Consider the following 24,661-nt stretch of genomic DNA (forward strand, 5'->3'; position numbering starts at 1 on the left):
TGTGTGTGTGTGTGTGTGTGTGTGTGTGTGTGTGTGTGTGTGTGTGTGTTTGGCTGGGCAAATGGCTGACCAAGAATCTAACTGCTTGTCTGGCTGTTTGTCGGGAGTTCTCACCTGGCTGTCCATGAGGAGCAAAGGGTCAAGTGGACGGTGGCTGAAGGAAGCTCATCTGAAGACTAAACAATCTCTCTCTCTCTCATTTCTGCAAAGCAGGAAGTTAAGCAGACCTTTTTATCCCTCATCACACCTCTATTGTGTGTCTCATTCCCGCTGTCTGTCTGTCTGTCCTAGGCCGGCTCAACCACGGCGAGCGGCAACATCCCACTGGTGCTTTGTGATGTGTGGAAGCGGCAAGGGCTTACCGGGTGAGTGTGTAGAGGCTTGAATAGCAAAGATCTTCCACGACATCTTTAGCCCGGCTCCTTTTCTGGCATGTCCTCATTCTTCATGTAAGAAGGTTACAAGACAAACAGAGGCCTGAATGGGGAGGGAGGCAAATATATACAACCACAGCGTCCATGTCTTGGACGTATCGTATTGATGACGACGGTAGTTTTGTAGTTGATAAAAAAAACTTTAAAAAAAAGCAATTGTTTTGCAAAGGCGGTTTTATTCTTGAGGGAAACCAAGCCATGATAAGAAATTGAAGGGTGTGCCGTCGTAGCGCGGGGCTAAAGGGCTGCCGCTCGCGCTCGGGCATGGCCTGTACAAATTGCTGAGGCTTTAAAGCGCCAATTATGTTAATGGGCCCAATTGCGGTGAAGCCGAGCTCCAAAGCGCTTCCATGTGTGCGGCGTGCCCCGCAGACCTCAGGCGGGGAAGGGAGCGGCGTGACGCAGCCAAACTGACAACTTCTTCGACTAGGCAGCTTTCACAGTTCACAAGACGGAGGAAAAGTTCAAAAGACAAGCCCATTCTTTCTTTGTATTTTGGCACAAAAATCCACCCACACGAGCAGATTTGGGATTTTGTCTTTTTGAAAATCCCCGCAGTTCTTCTATGCTTGGGTAAAAGCATAAAGCTATATTTAGACTCGTTCCTCAAGAGAGATGATTTGGCTGACAGTGGGGGAATACCAGAGCATAGCAGCCGGTCCGATTGCGACGTCAACATGAGTCAGGGTGCGCGGGGGAGCTGAGGGAAATGTTTCAGCTCCGGCCTCAAAGTCCACAGGTGGGCGTCGTACCAGACAGAAAATATAACGCTAGATGAGATGAAACAAGAAATGAGCCAAAACCAGCCATCACAGAGAGGCGAAATCTGACACTCTTTGCTTGTTTACCTGCTTTCTCTGGGATTTTACATGAAGGTCAATAAGGCCACGAGTGAAGGGTCATTTGCCCTCTCCTCAAATCATCGACTGGAGATTTTGGACTGTCGTTAAGATAATTGATGAAAAAGGCCGGGAAATCTCAATATGGGAGTTTTATCAAAATAAGTCGTAGGGTCGTTTGGCCAGCAAGACAAACAATACAGAGGAAAGATAGGGTCATGAATTGAGGGAGTTGAACCCTAATCCATAAAAGAGCTGTAAACCACTCTATCCATATTTATATCTTTGTCTACATCTGTCCATATTTATATCTAAATCCATCTCTGTCTCTACATCTAGCTCTATATCTATCTCTATTTCTACATTTATGTCGATTTCTATCTCTATATCTATCTCGAGTTCGCCCTCTATCTCATTGTCGCTATCTATCTCTACGTCGCTGTCCAAATGAATTTCTATCTCGCTATCTATCTCTATGTCGCTATCTATCTCGCCATCTATTTCTACTTCTATGTCGCTATCTATGTCGTTCGCAAACTCTCGCTCTTTCTCACTCTCGTTCTTTTTCTCTCTCTTTAGCAGGGAGTAGCACTTTATGGCTAATAGTCGCAGCACATAGTCTAAAATTGCCTTTGTCCTCAGGCTGTTTGCAGGCAGCATACCGAGGATGACCTTCATCAGCATGGGCGGCTTTATTTTCCTGGGAGCCTACGAGAAAGCTCGACGGACTTTGCTGTCATAAGCGTCAATGGACGTCACGTTGCTGACGGGTCATTCGAAAGAACTGTTGTCAGCAAAAAAAAAAAAAATCGTGGTTACTTACTGGACATCCTGAAGGTCTTCCTTTAATACACGGACAGGCAACTCTCGTCCTCGTGCATCTTCTCTGTCTCTGATTCACATGGTCAGATATTTAGGGAGCTTTGCAGAAGCTGCAGAACATTCCAGATCATTTCAATCAGGTGACGTGTGATATACTATCGAAAACATGAAGGACACTCGTCGTCGAGGACCGGAGTTGCCTACCTTAGAATTTTTGGTGGTTTTCTTTTTGTCTGATTCCAACATGTTACGCTGAAAGTCACTCCTTCCCAACCAACAAAGTAATTCAAGTCACGCACACATCTGGGTGTGGTGAACTTGTCCTCTGCATTTAAGACATCCCCGTGTGATTTGGATCCAACACCTGGTGGAGAGCGGTGCCGCGCTCGGGAATCATTTTGGTGACTTAAGCCCCCCCAATTCCAACCTTCAATGATGATTGCCAAATAAGGAGTTAATGGGTCCCATTTTTATAGTCTTTAGTATGACCCGGCCGGGGTTTGAACCCACAACCTTCCAGTCTCAGGGCGGACACTCTACCACTAGGTCACTGAGCTGGTTTAATTGTCAAAATTTACTTAATTGGTCCGAGATTATTATTTACTACAGATAACTACTGAAAAAAACATTTCACATTGGGTTAATTTGGTCAAGACCATGAATTCGGTGCACTTTTTGTGAAGTGCAGTGACATTATCCTGTGAAATACAGATCTTGGCGCAATAAGGGTTGGGATAAATATTAATGTCATGTTGCAAAAGTTTGTTAATTGTGAGCATTTTCTATTTTGGTCATTCGGGTGGAGTGTAAATGTGTAACACGGATTGAATACATGTGAGACTTTTCCACCAGTCAAAAAGCTTTACACTTATTACCTCATTCAGTGACTGAGCAACGGGGGGGGGGTTATTATTATATTCATTATTATTCAAGGATTATTCAAAAAGGTCATAATGTCCTTTCATTTTTTTACATCTGCTTGCAATTCAATACTGGACAGCCTGTGGTAGTTTTGTTCCTTTACTCATTTTTTTTTCAGCAATCTTCTCCATTGGCCAGTATGTTGAAAACGTGATAAATCCAGTTGAGGGGCGTATAAGGGAAACAGATGCCACACAGGTGGGATTGTATGTCAAGATGCTTGTCACCAGGTTGTTGGACAAAAAAATTTGGTCGAGGCTGCCGTCTGGGCCGCTTGGATCCGGAATGCACGTCGACTGACCCTCAGTCGGTTCCGACTCTGTGGCTAATATTTTAAACAGCCCGCATAAGGGCAAAAATGCCTGCTGTCTTTGGAGCTTCAGGAGACATTCCTGTTGGGAAAATCAGCTACGTATGCGTGTGTGCGCGCTTTGAAGATCAAGGTCTTTGGTTCCATGTCTCGGCTGTGCACGCTTCATTTGAATTGATGACTCCTCCATAACCAGCAGGACATGTGATCTGTGCTAAACGCCAACTCGGCTGTCGGCCGTGTGACTCAAAACAAAACACACCTTGATTCTGTTTAGAAAAGCGAGTCTGTAAAGCCAAATGGGATTTTATTAGACACCTCAATACCATGGCAGTCACTTGAGCATTTTGTTTTTTTTTTTTAAACGCAGACATTCAATGTGTTTTAATAAATTAAAAGTTGAACTCCCTCAGGTTGTTTGTCCCTTTTCATTGACCCCGACAGGGTCGCAGTTCAGATAAAGGGTGCAACTTGCATTTGCTTTAAAGCTGCAGTGATCCTGAGAACACGGCCAATGCTTGCGGATTCACTTTACAGCAGTAACAATACAACAGCGGCGACCTTTTTTTTTTTTTTAATTTTATTTATAGGCTACACAGCTGAACGTCAGTTCGAATGACAATCTTTATAACTTCAGCCTTTGGAGCCGCCGATGACCTCAAGTCAAGACGCAAAGCTTCTTTGAGGAAAAAAAACGGCATTGCTGCTGCCTCTTACCAAGGGAGCAAACAAGTGCTTTTGTTGGCATGGTAACCCCGTCCACCACTGACATCATTGACACCAAAAGCTTGTCCTTCATACAACATCTACGAATGATGAAAGTAGTAATAAGCATTTGGCTGTGACCGGTGGGATCGCTTGAGAGAAAAGCAAACATTCAAGTGCAATCAAGTGTTTCGCTTGCAATCGTGTACCAGTGTCTTTCGGTAAAAGTTCACATACAGTTTGCTATTATGACACGTTTACTTTGACCATGCAGTAAGGCACCACAGCTGACTGTTGGTAAAAGCTTAAAAAGGGCTGTTGTTTTTGTTTTTTGTTTTTTACCTGTTTGTCTTTTGAATAAAAATACTATCACTCCTTTGTCATGCACATAAATCCAAATACTCTTTTGTAAAAGATATATAAGAAAACTCTTATATACAGTCTGACGTTTACGTACTGTACACGGTGCCGCGAAAACGTTTTGGTGAGGCCTCTGCCGAAATTCTTACTTTCCCACTTTAATGTTGAAGATCATCCAACAACAAAAAAGAATATGGGGAAAGGATTTCAAGAAGAAGGCAAATACTTTTTCCACTGCACTGTTTGCTTCAAATGCAAGTCACATTTTTTGGAGCTAAAATTCTTAGTGGTCACCTCCCAACAGAAGGTTTTTAAAACTATGTACAGCACATACGCTCAGATGGGACGCCACCCACACAAGCTCCGCCTTCAAACTCCGGATCCCCCCCCCACCTCAGCGCTCCAAGATCCACGCGGCTCAGGAACGCTCGGCCTCGATATGAGGTAGCAGTTCATTTCCCAGTGCAAAGAAAGAAAACAAAAACAGGTCCATGCAGCTAGAGTGAATCCACCGCTAATCGATGCCTCTCCTCGGGGGGGCGCTGGGGTCGGGCGAGGCTTTTACGGCGTGCCCGTTGGACAGTAGAGTCTGCCTGAGCTCAGGCTCACAGTCATTGTCAACGTGTCCTCGGCTCACCAGTTTCACCGGAGGGTGAAAAGTATCTTCCTGCGAGGTGTACGCGGCCGGTGTTCCTTCCGCTCTGCTCGCTGGGAAGGAAGACAAGAAAGGCAAATATGAGACGTGCTTGCGTGGTGTCGTCCAGCGGCGCTAAGCCAAGCGTGGCCTGCGGGCCGCGTCTGAGTGTCGCTGGAGCAGTTCAATAATCAGCGAGACATGTCGAGGCGAGTAATTAAGATCTTGGCAGCAACGCCCGCACACTCACGGCTCGGGGGCGTGCAACACTGTTACATTGAAAAGCGCTGGTCTTCGCCAATCAATCAACAGTGATTAGCCGAGACGCAGTATTTGCCTCCACATGCCATCGTAAATTCCAGCGGGCATGTCTGAGTTACCTTCTCTGTCGTGCGGATTCACTTGCAGCATGTTGTTTGGAAATCCTTGAGCGTCCTTTCGAATCCCGTTGCAGAGGGGCGCCGTGTGATCCGCCGAGGAACAGTGCGAATAGGGCGGAGGGGCGGCTTGCTGGTGATACTCGCTGAGCCCACCCAGGGCGAAGCCGTGGACTTGGTAGTCCGGGTCTTTGGAGTAGAGCTCGCTGCTGTCCATGCAATCCGTGCACAGGACCGGACCATCAAAACCTGCGGCAAATTTCAAAATGGATCAAATACGCACAGTATAGGCCAATTTATTTGGATGTTGGTCATTTTGAAAATAATAATAACTCAAATTATTTAAGTATTTAATAATAAATACATTTATTATTTAAATGCCAATATAATCTGACTTTATCACTATTTCTGATCTAAGGAGTGAGTTTGTTGCCCTTTCAGCAAGGGACTGAGAGAAGCCAAATGTCGTAAGCATACTAAATAGGCCAGCTAATGTTTCCACTGACAACATTCTACAAAAAGTGTTTTCTACTATCAAATGAAATGCCTTAGACTACAGAAAAAAAGCAGCAAAAGCCGAGGCTCTGCACTAAACATCACATTCAAAGGCATAAGCCGATTGTAGCCTCCAAAAAATAAACGTGTCGAAATAATCGGGTATGAGGAAATGTGCACATAATTGGACACAATCAAAGCTGAGGCGACACAAAGGCATTTGCACGCTACCTTTTTGTGCTTTTTCTATTTTTACAGCAGCCGCCAAGTTGCTGCAATAAGACGCAATCCAATTAATTGTGCCACCAGCTGTCATGTAGCAAATTCAGGATTGCGACATAAACTAAAAAGTGGCAACAACCGATAAATGGATTATTAGCCAATCTGAGATGGCGGTTAGAAGCTACCTGTGGAGTCGACGAGGTGTCCGTTGGGCTGAGGTCCGCTGGCGGCCTCAACGCGGATGCAAACGTCCTGGCGCTCCGACAACGTTCCCTGAGAGGACAGGTAGCTCGGCACGTCGGGAGGAACGATAGTCTCATCTGGAGGTGAGCAAGTCGCAAGAATTAGAGCAAAAAGATCAATTTCCGACGAGCGGCCACAAAAATACATTTGCCCTCGGGGGTTGACGTCTTGTAAACGGGTCAAACCGCATTCATGAAGATTCTTTTGAACTAAGTCACGTGTTGCTGAAGAAGACTCACCCGTGTTGGTGACACTGCAATCCTCGCTCTTCTTCCTCGTCTGGTAGATGATGCACACCCACACCAGGGAGGTGACCACGATACTGGTCACCACGGCGATGACCACGATGCCTATGGTGACCGTGCTTAGGCCGGGTGCGGCGGCGCAGGGCCCACGGCGCTGAGTGACCAGCAGCTGGCTGTGAGCGCGCTCCGTGCCCAGCGTGTTAGACATAAGGCAGGTGTAGCGGCCGGCGTCCTCCGGCGTCGCCGCACCGATGACCAGCAGCTGGTTGCCGGGGGTGAAGTGATGGCGGTCGGAGGGGCGTAGAGGCCGGTCGTCGTGCAGCCACGTGATGCGGGGCGGAGGGCTGCCCAGCGCCTTGCACTGCAGCGCCACCGTGTCGCCCACCACCACGTTGCGATCTTCGAGGTCCTGCGCCAAGTGGGGGGTTTCTGCAAGGCCAAAGGGAATACTGGTCTGAGCCATCACTTTTGACATCTGAATTCAGAGTATCGGGAAAAAAAAAAAAAAAAAGAGATATACGTCTTGGCTACAGTCGAACTGGTTTGTGAATGTTTTCCTTGACATCTGTGAACATCATGAAACATCTTAAGGTGAGGAAACATTTTCACTTAGCACGAAAAGGATTTCTCCAGGGACAAAAGCCTCGAGAGAACAATAATTCAAGTGTTTCTGCGGCAACTATGGAGCACATTGACCAGTGTGTGTGTGTCTTGCATACTGAGAACTTCCCCTCACAGCAGGACATACACAGATAAAGAGATCTCACTTAACCCACTTCAGTGTTCCGTCTCTCTCCTATCAATCTTCTCTCACTCCCCCCCCCCCAACTAAGACGCTCCTCCTTTCCAGGCTCGTCTCGGGCTTCCATTTTTCTCACAGAGAGGATTTTCCAGACAGGGGCCCCTCGAAGGCCGCCCGAAACCCCTCCGCGCCCGCCCGCCCCCGCCGCTCCTTCACAGATTCAGTTGATCAGCACGGCTGCTCGCTTCTATTTTTCCTCGTTTGTTGAGTGGCTTAGTCCTCAGTCGCCCCGCTCTCAAGTACCGCCACCCAGAGCTCGTTTAAGGGGCAACCCGATGGGAGTTTATTCTTTCCATTCCCGACAAGAGAAGACAAAGATGATCTTAGTGAGCTCGGTTCGGTCCGAACCGACAAGATCGATAACGCGCGTCGGTCGCTTCGACAGAGAGTGGAGGTGTAACGGTGGGGGTTGTTTGGGAATGTCTAACAAACATCCCTCTGTGAGTCCCGCTCGCTCCCCCAACAATCCCCTTTGACCCTCAACGCTGGCCTTTGGCCCCCGACCCGCACAGCAAGGCCACAGCTGCTGAGGAAAGGAAAAATATAAAGCTGGCCATTCTACAGCTTCCCACACCAGAGCTGAGTTATTTACAAGCGCGTTCCTTTGGAGTTGTGGGAAAAGCATGAACCAAATGAACAGAAGCGAACGCTACCTAGCACGGTGAGCGTGGCGTTGGCAGACACGGTTCCCGCCGTGTTTTTGGCCGTGCAGCTGTACACGCCCATGTCTTCGGGCTTGACGTCCATGATGAAGAAGACGTCGTCGTCGGGCATGACGTGCATCCGGCGCTCCCGGGCGGCGGGGAAATCCGTGCCGCCGTCCTTCTGCCAGGCGATCTGCGGCGCCGGGTGGCCCTCGGCGGCACACTCCAGCCTGGCTGTGTGGCCCGTTCTGATGGTGCTATCCCTGGGGGTCTTCACAAAAGACGGCAGCACTGCGGAGCAAGCAGACCAAAAAAAAACTTGTATTAAAACGAACGCAGGCGAAATCACACTCCTGCAAGCTTTCACAGGCATGACACCCAAGATGACAAACTGAAGAATAATTCTGTCACAAACGCGACGAGGAGGCCGAGGGGGCAGAGCGGTAGAGAAATGGCTTCTGTCATGGAGTCAAATCAATTTGTTACGAATGGCAAAAGAGAGTGGAGACTTTTGTTCGGCTGAAAGAGGGAAAAACTCCCGCATGGCTACCGAACTCAATCGCGCCTCTGTCAAGTGGAACAATTGAAAGGCAGATAAGCGCAATGTCAACAGACGTTTTATTTGGCGGAAGTGATGTAATCACACACATGTTAACAGATAACTGATGGCCGTGTTTTTGCTTCACAGCCCTCTCTTGTTTTTTTTCAACAGCGATAAAAAAAAAAAAAAAATTAATCCCCCGCAAAAGAAATACTGCTGTATCATCGATTTTCTGGCAATTCCATCCGTACGAACAAAGACGCTATTAGCAAAGCCTACCGTTGACAATGATACGGGCCTTGCTGGAGTACGTGGAGCCAAAGTGGTTGGCGATGATGCACTGGTAGCGCCCCTCGTGGGCAAAGGTGACGTGGCGCAGGTGCAAGATAGTGGTGTACTCCATCACGCCGCTGCCTCCGCCCGTCCCGTCTTGAGGGCGAGCGCGCACGTGGGCGTAATTCTCCGTCTCGGCGTGTCGAAGCAGCTCCTGGTCCTTGCGCCACGTGAAGGTCACGGGTGACGAGCTGCTGCTGGCGGCCGTGCAGGTGAGGCGCACGTTGCTGCCGAGGACCGCCACTGTGGTTTCTGGCTGGACGCTGATCTGGGGTTTGGGAACGTCATCTAAAGAAGGGGACGGGAAACGCAGATGTCAAAGTAAGTACGGAATTTGAAGTAAAGCTATTGCACACATTACTCACCGCACAGAAAACTGCTGGATGGAGCCTGATATACACTTGTACCCTTGAGAGCCTCAGGGTGGGCACACGTGGCGTTAACGCCGCTCTGTATTCCGCGGGCCACCAACCACTCGGGCAACCAACCGAGCTGGCAGTCGCACAAGAAGCTGTCGCTCTGGATGAGACTGCGGAGAAGAAGCAAAAACCTGAAAATCTGTTTGGGATGTAACGTGTACAGCTAAAACGTGGGTTGGATGATGTGGAGAGTGCTCACAGAGTTTTGAGGTTCTTCATCTTGCTTAAGGCGTCGGGCTGGATGGAGCGGATTGCATTGTCACCCAAGTTCCTGTGAGAAAGCGAGTCAACAATGGTCCTCAGATACATACAACCGATTCCAGGTGTGTATGCCTGGTTGTGAAAAAGCTTCGGGGAATTTGCAATCCTCTGGTAAAATGCGCCACATGTTCTACAACTTTGTTCCTTGTCGGCGGCAGGAAACCAAAAGGTCATAGTTGAAGTTGTGCTGGGCGCTTGCCGTGGGGCCTGTGCCTTTACATCACAGGTGTCCAACCGAACTCATTCTATGGCCTACTAAAGCAAACCCACCGAACCAGGTTGAGCGGCTTTTCAATGGCTTCTAAATTCCAAATTAGTATTGATAACATGATAAGGCAATAATAGTACAATTATGTGATTTCACAGTCATGATGGCCCTCTAAGGGGCAACCATAACTCAAATTTGACCCGCCCCCCTTTTGCTACATACTGAAGTCAGCATCTCCTCACCAACTATTCATTTCACCCCATTGTGGAATACTCACAGGTGTTCCAGGGTCTCGAGTCCAGCGAAGGCTTTCTTTGCCACGGACTTGATCTTGTTTCCAAAAAGCGTTCTGACCATGATGGATGTGGACCAAGTATGCAGGGATGGGGAGAAGAGTGGCGCACAATTAGCAAGGCTGAATCTGATAAGAGGCGGGGGATCGAAAATGCGGAAATCTGAACTGTCTAGAGATTAGCCAAAAGGTGAAAGAGTGAGTGTGCGAAATTGTGTTTGCGTGGAATCATATTAGCAATGACCCTACGGAGTTTGTGGTGATATTGAAGCTACTACGTTGAGAAGCTCAGCCAGCTCCTGTTTTCTTATTTGGAGTCCACGTCCTTTCCTCCATTGGAGCTTCTACCTTGTCATTTATGCAATTTGCATAGAGAATTATTAAAAGCACGCCTGTGTGTACACTTTGATGTGCCGCCAATTATTTCTCTCTCTCTCTCTTTTCATTTTTTGCATCTTCTCCCTCCCACGGCTCAGCTAAGCAGGCTTGGGATGCAGCGAGCCGCTCGGGCCAACCCATGACAAAAGACGTAGGGGTCAGGGTTCGGGGCGTGTGAGGCGTTTGATTTTGATGACTGAATGCGGCCTTCAATTTCACCCTCTCTCAGCTCCCGACAACAGAGAGCGTGAAAGCGGGGGCAGGTCGATCGCAAGCACGGAGAAGAAATGGAACTAAGCCTATTGGGGAGCGAACCCCCGCCAGTGTGAAGAAAAGGCCCTTTCTCTTCCTCTTTCTCCTTTAGCGGCGCACACACTGAGAACCATCTTGGCTGGACATCGTCTTTTCATCCTGTGCCTTGATTACTAGGAATTACTGCTCAAAGGCCAGCACCAACTCTACATCCCGGGAGACTTGACGACTTGTCACGTTGAACTACGTGCCAATTTGAAAACTATTTGGGGTTCATGGTGAAAATGGGAAAGGCCAATTTCAAAGGTGAAAACAAGAATTAGAGACTCACAGCTTGCTGAGGCTGTCCAACCCCGAGAAGGCCCCGTTGGTATCTTCTATTGTGCCTGAGATGTCATTATGGTCCAGCTCCCTGCAGAGAATAAGAGAAAAGAGGGTTAGGATAAAAATGTCGGAAGGATGACAGGTTGGGTGCGGTCTTCGTCATGGGTTGCCCGCTCGCACCTGGCCTGAGAAGCCCCTCTGGAGCATGCATGCCAGAAGTCTTCAGAGCAAGCTTAGCAATGGCCGGGCAACGATTGAATAGATTTACTGATAGAGAGCCTTCTTTTTGGGAGTCCCTTAACACTTGTTGAATGTTTTTCAGTTGCTTTTTGTCACAATACAATCAAGGCCAGCTGTCTAGGAAGGGAACAAACACTTGTTTAGCAAATCATTTTTCAAACTCAAGACCTTTGAGGTTGCTGGCCAACCACAGCCACCCATCACAGGTCTTCACAAGAACATAATACTGCTCCTTCCCATGCTTTGCAGAACCCTCCCTTGTTCTTTTCATCCCCCACTGGCTGCCAAACTGGAGCTGCCAATTTCCAACTCTTTCTGGCTGGCTGGATGTGAATGGTTGTTGGCTTGTTAAAGCAAGGCCAGTGGTGGTTGTGGGTGTTGGGTTGAGGGGGAGGGGGGGCGCTCAAGAGCAAGGTGGGGGCGACGCGATGGGCCAACAACCCCTGTGGCCGAATAAGGGGACCATGCGGGCTTGTTTGGAGCTTTCACACCCCGCCGCAGGCTCGGGTGGCGTGCCAGCTCAGCCAGCAAAGCAGGACCAATTAAAGCTCCCCCGGCTAACTTTCGGGCCCAGTCTATGGCTGTTCTCTCCTCGGCTGATTAAATTAGGTCTGCCTCAAAGACACAAGAGTGCCGGGATGAACGGGGAGGATGAGAGAACAGATAAAGTGTGTGTTCATGAAAATAAAAAGGAGGAATGTGAGGGCACAACATTACCTGGCTCTGCCACCCACAGTGCAGTCACCAGGCTTTTGTCTTTCACTTACTAATGTTCTCTCTTTTTTTTTTTTTTTTCCCCCCAACGGATTGAAGATTTCGCAAAAGAAGGAACTTGTTGCGTGAGTTCCGAAGGCAGGCAAGTTACTCTTTTTAGGAGCAAAACAAAACCAAACAAAAGGAACAAAGCAAGAAAGACCAGAAAGTTGCCACAGAAACCGTGACAACAGTGAACACGGAACAACTTGTCCCAAGAAAAACAAAATGCCTACGAGATCAAACTTTGAATTTGCAAACACCAAAGACCTCAAATCAGCATGGCATATTCACAGAGCTAATCAAATATGACAACATCTCGGCTTTCACTACTCCCCTGCGCCACATCTCAGGAGCTCCCCTGCGCCACATCTCAGGAGTGATTTTGACTTGCTAATGGTAGACGAGGAGGGGGGGGGTGTAGACTTACAGGATGCGCACAGCCCGGAGGCCTCTGAAGGCTCCCTCAGCGACGTGGCTTATTGCGTTGTGTCCCAGACGGAGGGTGTGGAGATCACCCAGCACAGCCAGACTGCCTTCATCCAGACGCGTCAGGTTGTTATACGACAGATTCCTGGAGAGAGAAAATGCGGGTGAGACACAAACACACAGCGACTAGGACAAGCGAGGCATAGCGGTGATTTTGGAGAGGGGGGGGGGGCTTATTTACGGTAAATTTCAAATGGAAGGGAAGATGGGTGGATCACTCTCAAACATTAGACAACACCTAAAAGAGGAACATATCTCATATACGACTACTAATAGTCATCAAAAAGAGTTTGAAAATGTGAGTCTTCGCCCTGTGACTCCCTCCAGCTCTCCTCTTGCTCATATACCCAGATAAAAAAAGAAAAAAGCCACAGGACCACTAAAACGCAAAGAGAACAGCCAGGAGGCAATCTATCATTCATAGACATGTTTACAGGATATGGCGCTCAGATATGAACTGCAAACTTACATCAAACTGGTAATCTTGTCCAACTGTTACACATGGACAAACACGCAAAGGCGTTCCACCTCGCAGTTAGTAACGCCTCAGCTGAGTAAAGCATTTTATAGCAGTGAAATGACGGCTCATGTCAACAGAAAAGGAGGAAGGCTCTCAGGTAATACCTTGTCCTTCACTTGACAATGGGGGCAAATGTGATCCGTCGCTGTAATTACCACAACACGGCGAGCACAAGATCGTATGCACTCAAGGGGATGAAGAAAAAGACACACAAAACAGCAAAGGAACAATTCCAAAGCTATTGAGCTCAGGTCTAATTATGGGATCAACAGGATTATCCTTCCTAGAGCAAATTGAGTGTACAAGCTCTGCGGCGTTTAACCCTTGTAACGTAGAAAGATCGTATTGCTAAAGTGCGGCTGAAGATAAAATGGAATCATTATGTATCAACAAATAATTGCTGTCATTTCTTTGACTTGGACAAAATGTTTGCACTTGGTGCTGGCACTCACAATTCCCTCAGCTTCTGGCAGAACTTCCAACCGTCAGGATTGATGCGGGTTATTGAGTTGTTACTGAGGAAGAGCTGCTGAAGGGACGTCAGACCATACAAGGAGCCACTGTTCACCTCGCTCAGGCTGTTGTACTCCAAGTGTCTGGATTACAAACAATCGATCAGATATTATTCAGAACGCTGACATTAAATATCAAACTGTACATTTGGGAAACGAGAAGTCATTTATAGTTATTTAAAGATTGAAAAAAGACAAGTCAAACATAAACCATGACACAAATGTGTTCCAGGTCTTGTCAGAGATACGTACAGGACTTTCATCTTGGCAAGATCCCAGAAAGCACCATCAGTCAGCTTACTGATGCTGTTTCTTTGGAGCTTCAGCACCTCCAAGCTGGAAAGACCCTGGAAAGTCAAACCTTCCACTTGACGGATGCGGTTCCTGTTCAGTTCGCTGCGGGTTGGATAGAAGCACACCAATTATGCCAAAAGGTTATGAACTATTTAAATCCAAACTGTTTCATCACATCCGCAATTAAGAAGGAAAAATAATTGCCTTCAAAGGAGGAAATAAACAATGCCTATTTGTTTGTGTTTAATTTGACGTCACACATTTGGCTGGCCAACAAAAAAAAGACACCCGTAGAACCTGATTGAGTCAAAACAGGTTGGACTTCCATTCCAAGAGTGCCTTTACTCTTCCAGTTAGAGGCGTGAACAATCAATACTTGTTGTGTACACAATGTCCAACCTCGATGAGACAAAGTAAAAGGAAGTTTGGCTTAGCTAGGACGGAGAATGAAGTAACCACTCGGGGAACTTGGAAGAAGCCGATAAATCTTTGTTCATACAACTTGCTGGTGTTTGACCCACATTTTCACACCGATGTAAATTCAAAAGTACTTACAGCTGGGTGAGCCTCGGGAGCTGGAATGCCCTCACGGGAATCTGACTGACACGGTTTCGGCTCAATCTCAGGACCTGGAGTGTGGAGCCGAGACGGTCCAGCGCTCCTGGCTCTAATGTGCTGATCTTGTTACTGCTGAGGTACCTGAGGACGCCCAAACACAGCTGTACACTCACTACATGCATTTCTTCTTTCGGGTGAGGTTGCACGATGTCGTTATGCTTGTGCAAACGGAAGGACTGAGAGTCTCGTATGGACATCAAAGGCTTGATAAAACATTAAGTGCGCTTAACATGTCACTTGTGTAAGTGCATTTAATGAGTAGTTTAACGTCTGAACCGATACTTACAAATCTCTAATCCGGAGGCCTGTGGGGAAGGAGTGTCCTCGTAGCTCAGTGATGTCATTATTGCTCAGGTCCAAGGTTTCCAAGGAAACCAAGTTTCGGATTCGCGTGCCCTCAATACTGCGGATTTTGTTATGATGTCTGAGGAAGAGCAAAAACAGATATTTTACTGAACTAACAAAAATACGCTTGAAGCTTGCTTGCATACGCAGGGCTTCAAATCTTGTCTTGTTGGCACTTGACCTCCACACAGGAAAGCCAGAGGGGAGACACTAATTGAACCCATCTTCATACTCAATCAAGCTTCCGCGATATTTTGCGACCGACCCGGTTTCATTCCCAGGGTCGTTTGTGTCCAAAGAGCCAAAGAAAGCAAAAGAGAGCAGGTGTTCTGACACTGTCAAAACAAGGTCGGTGCCTCCTTCCTTTCTAGCCTTCAGCTAGCAAATGGACACACATGCTCATTTATTGGTTGGGGGGGGGGGGGGGGGGGGCATCAGGGGGTCACGCCGCAGTGCCCACCTGAATAAACACGGGCCATAATGCTTCAGGCCGCACACAAACAACAAAACAGAGTAACACACAGTGGCTACTTTGAGCACAGAGCGCGAGGGAAAAGAATGGGGGAGGAGAAAAATAGGGGATAGTTAAGAAGTGAGCAAGGGTCAACAGCTGGTGACCTCTGCTGGGAAAAACAGATCAGCCTCAGACTGGTGGAAGAGATTGACCTCTCTCGCTCCTTCCAGTTCCACCACGGCCGGCCCCCACCCAAACTCGCTCCCTCCCACGCTGGAGGATCCAGCTGTGCGAAAGAGACAGAGCGCCCGGCGTGTTTGAAGTCGGGACGGACAATGGCGGCGTTTATGAAAGCTTGACTGGTCTATACTGGCGGCCATCTTTATCATACTGTCGCTGACAAAGTTGATAAATCGCTGCTGCGAGCTCGGCCTTTGAAGTCCGGGAGCTTCATCCGCTGTACTTAATTCCAAATCTCAATAACGTGGCCCATCGAGCATCTGATTAGCACCAGCCCGGTTCCTTTTTGACACTTCTTTTGATGCAGGCAACGCATCGGTAATTTACCCTGGTAAGACCGTTTCCGGCGCTATATTTGAAGGCAATTAGTAGGTTTGTTCAAAAAGAGACAAATGGAGAATTATTCGAAAATCCGAGCAGCCCGTGTGATCCCCCCCACTTCCTAACAGTATTAGAACCTCGCTTTGAAGTTGTCGTGGAGCACGTCGATGTGTACAGTGGACAAGCTCAGTTACGTCAGTGACTATGACACCTTTTTTATACTTTGTTGCGCCATTCTTATGTTCTTACTGCCCAGTTTCATTTCTCTTTTGAAACTTCTGTTTTCTAACATGACCCTCGGACAATGTCCTTTATTGGCGCGCTATTTCTCTTGCGCCAAACGGTGATGTCACCCTGATCTGACACCCCCCCCCCCTCCATCCCTTCCTCCCCCTCCACCCCCGACTTGCCGTCACCCATTTTACTGTAAGCTACGTGACGGACAGCTGCAGCTGCAAGTGCTTCGGTGGGCCTTCACTTCAGCTGTGTGGCTTTGTAAATACTGGACCCTCCCTCTCGCCTCTTCTCCTGTCAGCCCCCGCGGGCCCTTCCCTGGCAACAGGCTTCAAGTTAGGCCAAAAAAAGCCCCCCTAGTTATTTGGAGGGGCGTTCCTTCCATGCTTGGAGCGAAAAGAGGTTTTCTGTAGTGAGGAAAAGCAGAAAGACCCGGACCACAGAAAAAGGCTTCGGGATGACTTCTGAGCACACGAGGCTAAGGTGCCACTCTTGCAAAAATGAAAAGATGACAGCAGCTGCAGGCTTTCAGGCGGGCAGCCCGCACTCCAGCAAGGTGTCGAGAAAATTAAACGTGTGGATGAGAAAACCTTTTCTAAACATTTCAATAACTAATAGGAGTTGAATTGTATCTAGGTCAAGTTGGCAACGTTGATCCACACTTTTCAGACTATGACTTACTATAGACTAAATTTATATTTGAAATATTGTCTGCAGAGTTTCTGCTTTTAACAAGGACATGCATTGGCACATACGTACGCTCTCCCTCCCTCCCTTCCTCCCAAATAAGGCAATAAATCTCCAGTGAGATGCCAATGCGGGCAGTCCCCACAGGCCCGGTTTCACGACTCGGAGAAAACAACGTTGATCTTACGTGACACAAATGTCTGCCTAATAGGATTATATTCTTAAATCTTAGAATGATACCCAACGATCTGAAATGGAAATCTAGTTAGTGATTTTTTTATTTTTTATGATACTGTAACATTGTAGCGCTCGTGCCACTGTTCTAAAAGTAACACGTAAAAGCATTTGCATCCTTGACAGATGTCAGGAGACTATTTCAAGAGCATTTCAAAGAGGCCAGTAGCCTAAGAATACCAAGAGGCAGATCATTCTGGCAACAAGCAGCGCTGTCTACTCACAGGTAGAGTGCGACAATCGTGGAAGCCGCCGCTCCTAAATCCGGTATGGAGGTCAGCTCGTTGTGGTCCAGCCGCCTGAAAAGTCACCAGCAGATGGTTATGGAGACAACTTTAAAAATCAAATAATAATTGACACAAGATAAAGTGTGACATAATTGCTTGGCTTGATGATGTGCGGCTAAGCTTTTCTTTTTTTCTACGAGTGTTTTTTTTGTCGAGTAAAAACGAGCCAAGTCCTCTCCTCGCCGTATAAATTATTGACAAGGCCAATGTTGGCTACAGTATCGGGTGGTGGAGGAGAGGCTTAATATAGAAAACCACCACTTATTCTCAATCGGGTTTAGCTCAAGGTAACACCTACGAGGAAGCTGCTACCAAGTGTCGACCGCCAACGTTACCAAATTGACGAGGCGGCGCGGCAAAAAAAAGTTATGGTCCTCGGGTCCCGACTGTTCGAGCTCTATGGCGTCCCAAATACAGATGTTCCCATTTTTATTAGCAGGACTACGATAAGTAGGTTACCTGAACCTTGTTTGCGCTGACCTGGCAGACATTTTAAGAAGCGCCGGTGAAACAGTTTACGAAATATATACACAGTGAATGTTTGGTGTGGATGAATACTCACAACTCTCGTAAATTTGATAGGTTGGAAAACACTTTGGTGCTGATGTCAGTCAGCTTGCTGTGGCCAAGATTTCTGGTGGGAAAAAAAAGAAAAGGTGGTGATAATAATGTCGCAGAATGAGCCTGATTACATTTGCAGTGTGAATAATGTGCGGCAGGCAAGCTCATTCAAACTGAAAACAAAGTGTAAAATCATCCGGTTGACTACAAGCAGGACAGAAATCAATACTATCAATCGAGGAACTCTTTCTGCTTGCTGGCTCCACAAACAAAACTAACAGGCCATTCGTCTGCACAATCAATCTGCACTTAGATTTAATAGCCGGCACTCGATTTACAGAGGATGAGAGACTTGTTCAGCAATTGAGTTACCTCAGACAACGTGGGAGGGGGAGGAGGAGGAGGAGGGGGGGGGGGGTGCATCACAGGGGCATTGAAGGGCAAACATCTGCATTTCACAGACGGTGTCCCATGCCAAATTCATCAAATTAATGTCAGGCATAAACAAGACCAACTTATGGTATGTCTCACACACACACACCTCCTGCTTTGCTGGCTCGCCGCCGGTTGGCAGAGGAAGGGACAGCGAGAGCAGCGTTTGTGTTTGCTGCTGGCGTTTACCCGACAAAGGGAATCTGCAGATCCCAGTCTACATCCCCCCACCCCCACCCCCTCCCATTTCCATCCGTTTGTCCAGACGTGAGAGAGCGACCAGGAATGTTTTGCAGGCCTGCTGAGAAATGAGTTCTTGTTCGCGGACACTTTTACCTGATGCGCCACATTCCTTCATTCCTGCCTCACGAGGAAAACGGCAAAGACGTAGCTACCGTTATTCATGAACGTTGTCCCGACAAAAGACAGTTCATGTCCAACAATACTATTATTTTTTGACGACAATTTAACTGCAAGTCTTTTTTTTTTTTTTTTTATTTCCCTTCGACGCATTTTCCTTTTATGTCTCCCGGGCTTGATTGCAGATAATGACCACTTCCCTCTTTCTCCTTGTTCGAGAGGGTGACGAGGTAATAGCCGAGCATGTGTCAGCCCTCCGGGCGCAGGCCTGACAGGGAGTTGTACATGTGTGTCTGGGTTATGATCCTTTAATGGGCCAACTCCCTTTGTGGTCTAGATCACTAAATTATCATTCCCTGCAACAGGAGGCAATTTACCTTGTTAAGGCAAAGCTGAGTGTAAAAACTTTCATTGGGGGCCGCCGCTGCCTTCGAGGAATGTTTTTGGAGAATGCAGCCGCGCAGGCAAAATGTGGCAAAAGCGCTACACGGGTGCGAAAGGCCGCGGCAAACAAACAAAAGCATTCCTTTGTTTGCATCCACGCCCGCATGCGGCCTTTTTTTTTTTTTTTCCCAGCCAGCATACACTCAACAAGTGTATTTATCTCTGCTTCATTCAGCCCGATTTATTTTCCTGCCGATCAGATAAGATGGGCGGCATTTTAACACCTACTGTATGAGAATATGGTGATAACAGGAGTTTATCTCCCTCCTTCCCTCCTCCAAGTGGGACTACTAGGCGTGGTTAATGCTTTCCAGATAGTGGCCCAGCAATTGCATCTGAAAGAATTTGCTGTGCACAGAACAGATGCCTCCAAGTCATTTGGGATTGACGGGAGACAAAACAAGATGGCGTGTTGTTCCTTACAACCCGCTGGGAAAGGATGTACAGAGAACGCCCTGCAAATGCTTCACATATTGTTGTAATCACATCCACAAACTCCTGTGGACACTACAAAAAAAAAAAAAGCTTATTGATTTTGACTCAATACCTTTGGAGTCAAAACCAATAAGTCTGCCAAAAGACAACTTGAAGTTATGACTTGTGACTCATAACTTGTGCGGGTGGTTAGTTATAGTCCAGTTCACCTCAGAGTGTAGGTCAAAATTTGTCATTTTAAGTGGCCCGACCGCCGGAAGGATATGCGGCTAATCGAAGACATTAGCGTCAAAACTTGCCGACCTAGAAATCTTTCTCGGAGTAAAATAAGAAAGCGAAGGCCAGTCTGACAAAGCGAAAATAAAGAAAGGTGGAGTTCAGCAGCTACACCTTGACATCAAAAAACTGATTAAAACGCTTTTCTTAAAAAAATGGTTGCAGCGAGTGTAAAAATGATGTCATAACATGACATGATGCTTGGTAAGTCAGCACAGACAGCGTATGGGGGGGGGCAAACATCCAGCGATACATCATCATGATTTTTTCCTGTTCCTATTGTACATTAATGCTGTATGAACTTTGCTCATCCAGAGCGTTAAGTGATGTCAGTGACGAGGCTCTTTCAGCCCCGCGGGGACACAAACGCCCTTAAATGTGGTCAGTTTCATAGCATCGTAAAACTCATCAAATAATAACCTGTATGTCAGAGAGACACACACCTACGTGCATGCAAACACACGTACACACACAAACACACGGTTCTTTCTGTCATCAGGGTCTGTTTTATAGCCGGGCAACTGCCGTCAGGGTGTACACAGAAACTAGCAGCAGCTCCTGGATACCGTTTTATGTGTCGGTTAAAGCGAAAGGGAAGCGATGAAGTCGGATCGGTAATGAAAAATGTTTGCAATCTTGCAAGGTTATCAAAAGTCGTTTCTGGTAATTTAGCTAGAAAGGTGAAGTTGCTTTTTGACCTCGCTGTTGTGTGCTAAGTTAAACTAAACTAAATTAGTTCTCGTGTAACCTATATGAAAATCACAGCGCTGTCTCTTAGTGGGAAAAGGAGCAATTGTGAAGCCAAGTAAAGATGGAAAATCAATTTGAACCACTTGCACATTGTCCGTAGCCAATTCAATTATTTCTAATGTCCTTTACTGTAACACTTGTTGAGCGAGTACAGTCAAGAAAAAAAACTGCTGCTGTTGACGAAAGAAACATTGTGAGAACTGCAAAGAAGACCGCAGCAGGAGAAGAAGCTCCACCTGAAGCTCATTTGCAAGGTTTTATGGATTGACGAGACTAGTATCGATCAAAGTGATAGTGAGGTTGCTCCTTCAAGAAAGAAACAATTTGCTTATGATCCCCTAACACGCAAGTGAAGGTAATGTCGTCCTGCATAGATTCTTCTCAGACAGGCTCATTCGTCTTCATCGACGAAACAAATGCTGGTGACAGTTAATTGGAGTCGTAAATCCACAGAAACCTTTCATTTACAACCAAAATGATGAGGAGATCCTTCTCTTTCAAGCAAAATAATGACCCTGAAGCCAAAACGGAGCACTAAGAAATGAGGTGCCTGTTTTGAAACACATAGCAGGAACCTGTTACACATAATGCTCCTTGCCCACACACAACGGAGCAAAAGAGTTCCTTGAGCCTTTGCGGCCCCTCCGACTGGGAGAGCGAGTTCTTCGGTTTTCCCGGGCAGGATGTCGAGCCGCATCTTGGGGCCATGTGCTTTGGCACGCAGACAACGCTTTGCAAACAAGAGACATTTGGGCAAAAGGGTCAGCAGTAGCCGGAGGCGCAGCATGACCGAGCTATTATCTTTTCTCTACCAAGGAGATGTTCTCCATATTTGTTCTACACCTCTAACTTCATGCCAATAACCTCTGATGAAAACCCAAAGTGAATAACAGCTGATGAAAACAAGGGCCAAACATAACATCAGCCAAAACCCCACGTGATGGTCAAACTGTGACTTGAAAATATCTGCCAGGGAACACGCAAGGCACACAGCGAGGGAAACTATGGCAATAAACAAACTCACTCTCAATCCCGCGGGATTACAACGCGGCCTAGTGTGAAATTGCTGTGAAACCACAAGTGTTGTAAACCCACCGAGAGCCGCTGTTGTTGCCATGGGGCCGCCCCGAACGTTCATCGAGCGTGTCTCCATTTAGCTGTTGTCCAGTCTGTTGATCTTGACAGCAAATGCGGCGAGATAACTAATAAGCACGTAATGGGATGGGACTAAAGCCATTTCGGACAAAGTGGCGGTCAAGTAGCGCACGCCGGCGCGAGTGGGTCCAGCCTGAAGGCGGGATCGGCGGCGAACCGCAACGTTGGCAAAACAATGGCATGAGGGAGGCTGGAAAAAAAGAAAAACACCACCACAGTCCTCCCGACTAAGCACCCTCAGATTCCCGGTGGCCGTGTGATCGTCCAGTGGTCAACCGGGAAACCGCCAACGCAAATCCATTTCCTGAGGGCGACTGTTAAGGCCGGTGTTTACCAATAAGTCTCCTCTGTCAGCTTTACAAGCAGCAGCAGAGCGTGCCAAGTATATTAGGGAACTTGGAAAACCACTTGGGAAATGCTGAGGTACAAAGAGGATCATTCAGTCGTTGGCTTCCGTTGGCTCGGCACCAGAATTTCCTTGAGCTGTACTGTGTGTCGTAGGGAACACTGAAAAGTACAATAAAATGCGGTTTGTGTACTAAATAAAGCACATTTTCTTGTGAGAAATGTGGGTGAGTGAGACAGACACTGTATATCCATCCGCTTTAACGCTAGCCCATCATGGAATAACAGTCAAAATAAATAATGCTCATGCTTTTTGTTTTTTACAAAAAAAAAAAAAAAATACCGTTAATCCCAGTGCCCGATGGGCAAAGTGCTTTTTATGCACATTACTGTGGCTGAAAATAAGATGAGGCACTGAGAGCGCAAAGAAGGAAAGCTGCTTTAAATGACTTCAAATGACGACTCGGATGGATTCTAAGGGTGAACCATCATGTTTCATCATTCTTATACAGTATATAGCATATTATGTCCACTTTCTTGTAAAGAACCACCTAAAATCAGGATGGCAAAAGATTATCTCGACTGCTTACATAACTCACTGTACCATGTTTGCTCTTACATGTTCATTACTGAAACGCCAACTCGAACAGTAATTTGTCTTGCACTTTCCTTGCAGATATTGGACTTAATTGTTGTCATCATAATAGTTCTTTTTAACTATGTTACAAATAAGATGTTGTAATTTTGCAAGAATTTGGTTTTTTTGATGAAATCCTGAAATGACCGTTTTGTGCTTAGTTAGTGTAATCAGGGCGCAGTCAACGCCTTACAGGAACAAAGTTGCTTTTAGAGTTGCCTGCCAACAACCGACGAGCTGGAGCAGAGAAGTATGTAGCCTCGTGGTTTAAAACAATCATTTAAAAGTTGTAAAGCTTGTTTCACCCGAGATAACAAAACTTCAAGAGATCACGCTGCATCAGTCCCAATGCATCCATTGAGATGATGCAATGGACAATTCATCCAGCAGTTCTAAATATGGTACGACATTGGGCCTGACTGCCTTTGGCCTCTTGCAGAACTTCTAATGAACAAAATACATCCATCTTGACAAAACAAAAGGTTACAGCAGACTTTGCAAACATGTCTTGATGGCTAATGAGTGAGATTTGGCTGACAGGTGCTTTGCCGTAGGTGAAACCTCAATTTATCCTGCAGTTTTACACAAACAGCCAGAAACCATGAGGAAAACATGCAAACTTTTCAAGTCTCAGACAGACAGTAGCAATTTAGGTTATAATCAAATATTTACAGAGTGATTAAGGGACTTAAAAGAATAATTAAGTGATACACTTACAAGGAAATCGTCCTGACAGGCACATCAACAGGCGGAGCTGCCTGCTCCAAATTACTGCAGTCCACTGAATCTCCATTGCAGGTACAGTTCTGTGGACACTGCAACTCGGATGTCAATCCATGACTGATCAAAAGTTCGAGTGACAAAAATAAATAAAAAACACAAAGAGAGGCATATCCAAAACGTCCCGAGGACGCCGCCATTTTGTATCCAGTTACTAAGAGCGCCGCTGCTGAGTTCTCCAGAACCCGCAAACTGGAATATTAGTGCAGCCTTGTAAAAAATGGATGCACTTTAAAGCATATTAAAAGTTTCCTCCGATTTGTACTTGATAGCCAAAAGGTAGGTGATGAAACAGAAAAAGTCATTGAGGACAGAGGTTTAACTTTTTCCTCGATGTCCGACGCGCGCTTGGAATCAAATGTGATTCAGTTTGGTCATTAAAAAAAAATCAATTTCCACTCAATTTCATGATTGTTACGCATTGATGCAACATTTAACGCTACATTTTCTGCGTGCCCACCAACTTGAGTGACATACTTGCAAACGTCCAACCAAAAAAAAAAGACGTTTAAAGGGCACAGTGCGCCTGGTTCACTAGAAACATGCCTGCAAGTTGCAAAGTTAACGTCGCTTTAACAATGAACTTAATGTGCATGTAGTTTACTGTCCCCCGCACAGTAAAGTTGAGCCCCAAACTTTTTCCACAGTAAAATAACTCCAGCGTTGGTCGCAAACCGAGCGAAGCATAGCGTTCAAATCTCAGTCCCGACTGCTTCAATCCAACTTCCAGTCCAACTTTGAAGAGGTCCCCAAACTCCGATAGAGACCCGGTCGGAGGTTTATTATTTGCAGAGTGTAATCACAAAAACAAAATAGTCCGAGTAATAGAAAAAGAAGAGTCCCCCTCCTTTTGACCGTGCACCGCCACCATGAGTTTTGTCCTCTGGCTTACTTTTCCTTTTTTTTTTTTTTTCTGGTAGGTTAGTGTAGTCCCACGTTGGAAGCACAACAGTGATTCCAGAGCCACCTTCGGCTCGCTGTAATTGGTTGTTTGTCAATGACGTACGCTTAATCACCCTTCCCTGATTGGTTCTTTTGGGTTCACCGTGTACGGCTGACTTACGGCGTTGTGAGCCGCTGTCAGTCAGCAGTGTCAAGACCCGCCCATGTTTCCCACTCCGGGGTGTGAAACCTCAAACACCGCCTCCTCTCACTCACTCTCGCTCTTTCTTAAAGGGGCCGCCGGACCCGGAGACA

The 24,661-nt window shown here is 46.8% G+C and overlaps 2 protein-coding genes and 1 long non-coding RNA gene across 3 annotated transcripts in view; 1 reads left to right on the forward strand and 2 right to left on the reverse strand.

Moving 5' to 3' along the window:
• Positions 1-3,734, forward strand: part of slc25a26 (solute carrier family 25 member 26) — a 21,150-nt gene extending 17,416 nt beyond the window's left edge. Inside the window, exons 9-10 of the mRNA XM_085924051.1 lie at positions 292-365; positions 1,916-3,734. Of these exons, the coding sequence (XP_085780177.1) occupies positions 292-365; positions 1,916-2,015 (174 nt within the window). The 3' untranslated portion in view covers positions 2,016-3,734. The remainder of the gene's footprint in view (positions 1-291; positions 366-1,915) is intronic.
• LOC147048892 (uncharacterized) lies at positions 265-2,501 on the reverse strand. Its single transcript, XR_015067566.1, has 3 exons — positions 2,300-2,501; positions 1,283-2,205; positions 265-1,204 (listed from the first exon to the last, which is right to left on the reverse strand). It is a non-coding gene; the product is annotated as an uncharacterized LOC147048892 (long non-coding RNA).
• On the reverse strand, positions 3,237-24,661 carry lrig1 (leucine-rich repeats and immunoglobulin-like domains 1). Its single transcript, XM_085924050.1, is given in 19 exon segments — positions 3,237-4,929; positions 4,932-5,099; positions 5,406-5,651; positions 6,305-6,439; positions 6,602-7,036; positions 8,063-8,344; positions 8,874-9,215; positions 9,293-9,456; positions 9,546-9,617; positions 10,093-10,164; positions 11,069-11,149; positions 12,485-12,628; positions 13,516-13,659; positions 13,828-13,971; positions 14,425-14,568; positions 14,774-14,911; positions 17,227-17,301; positions 17,852-17,923; positions 23,402-24,661. Coding segments are annotated over 19 exon segments (3,102 nt in total). The 5' UTR covers positions 23,605-24,661; the 3' UTR covers positions 3,237-4,888.

Source organism: Syngnathus leptorhynchus, chromosome 11, assembly GCF_054491065.1.
Source record: "Syngnathus leptorhynchus isolate UIUO chromosome 11, UIUO_Slep, whole genome shotgun sequence".
Taxonomy (NCBI): Eukaryota; Metazoa; Chordata; class Actinopteri; order Syngnathiformes; family Syngnathidae; genus Syngnathus; species Syngnathus leptorhynchus.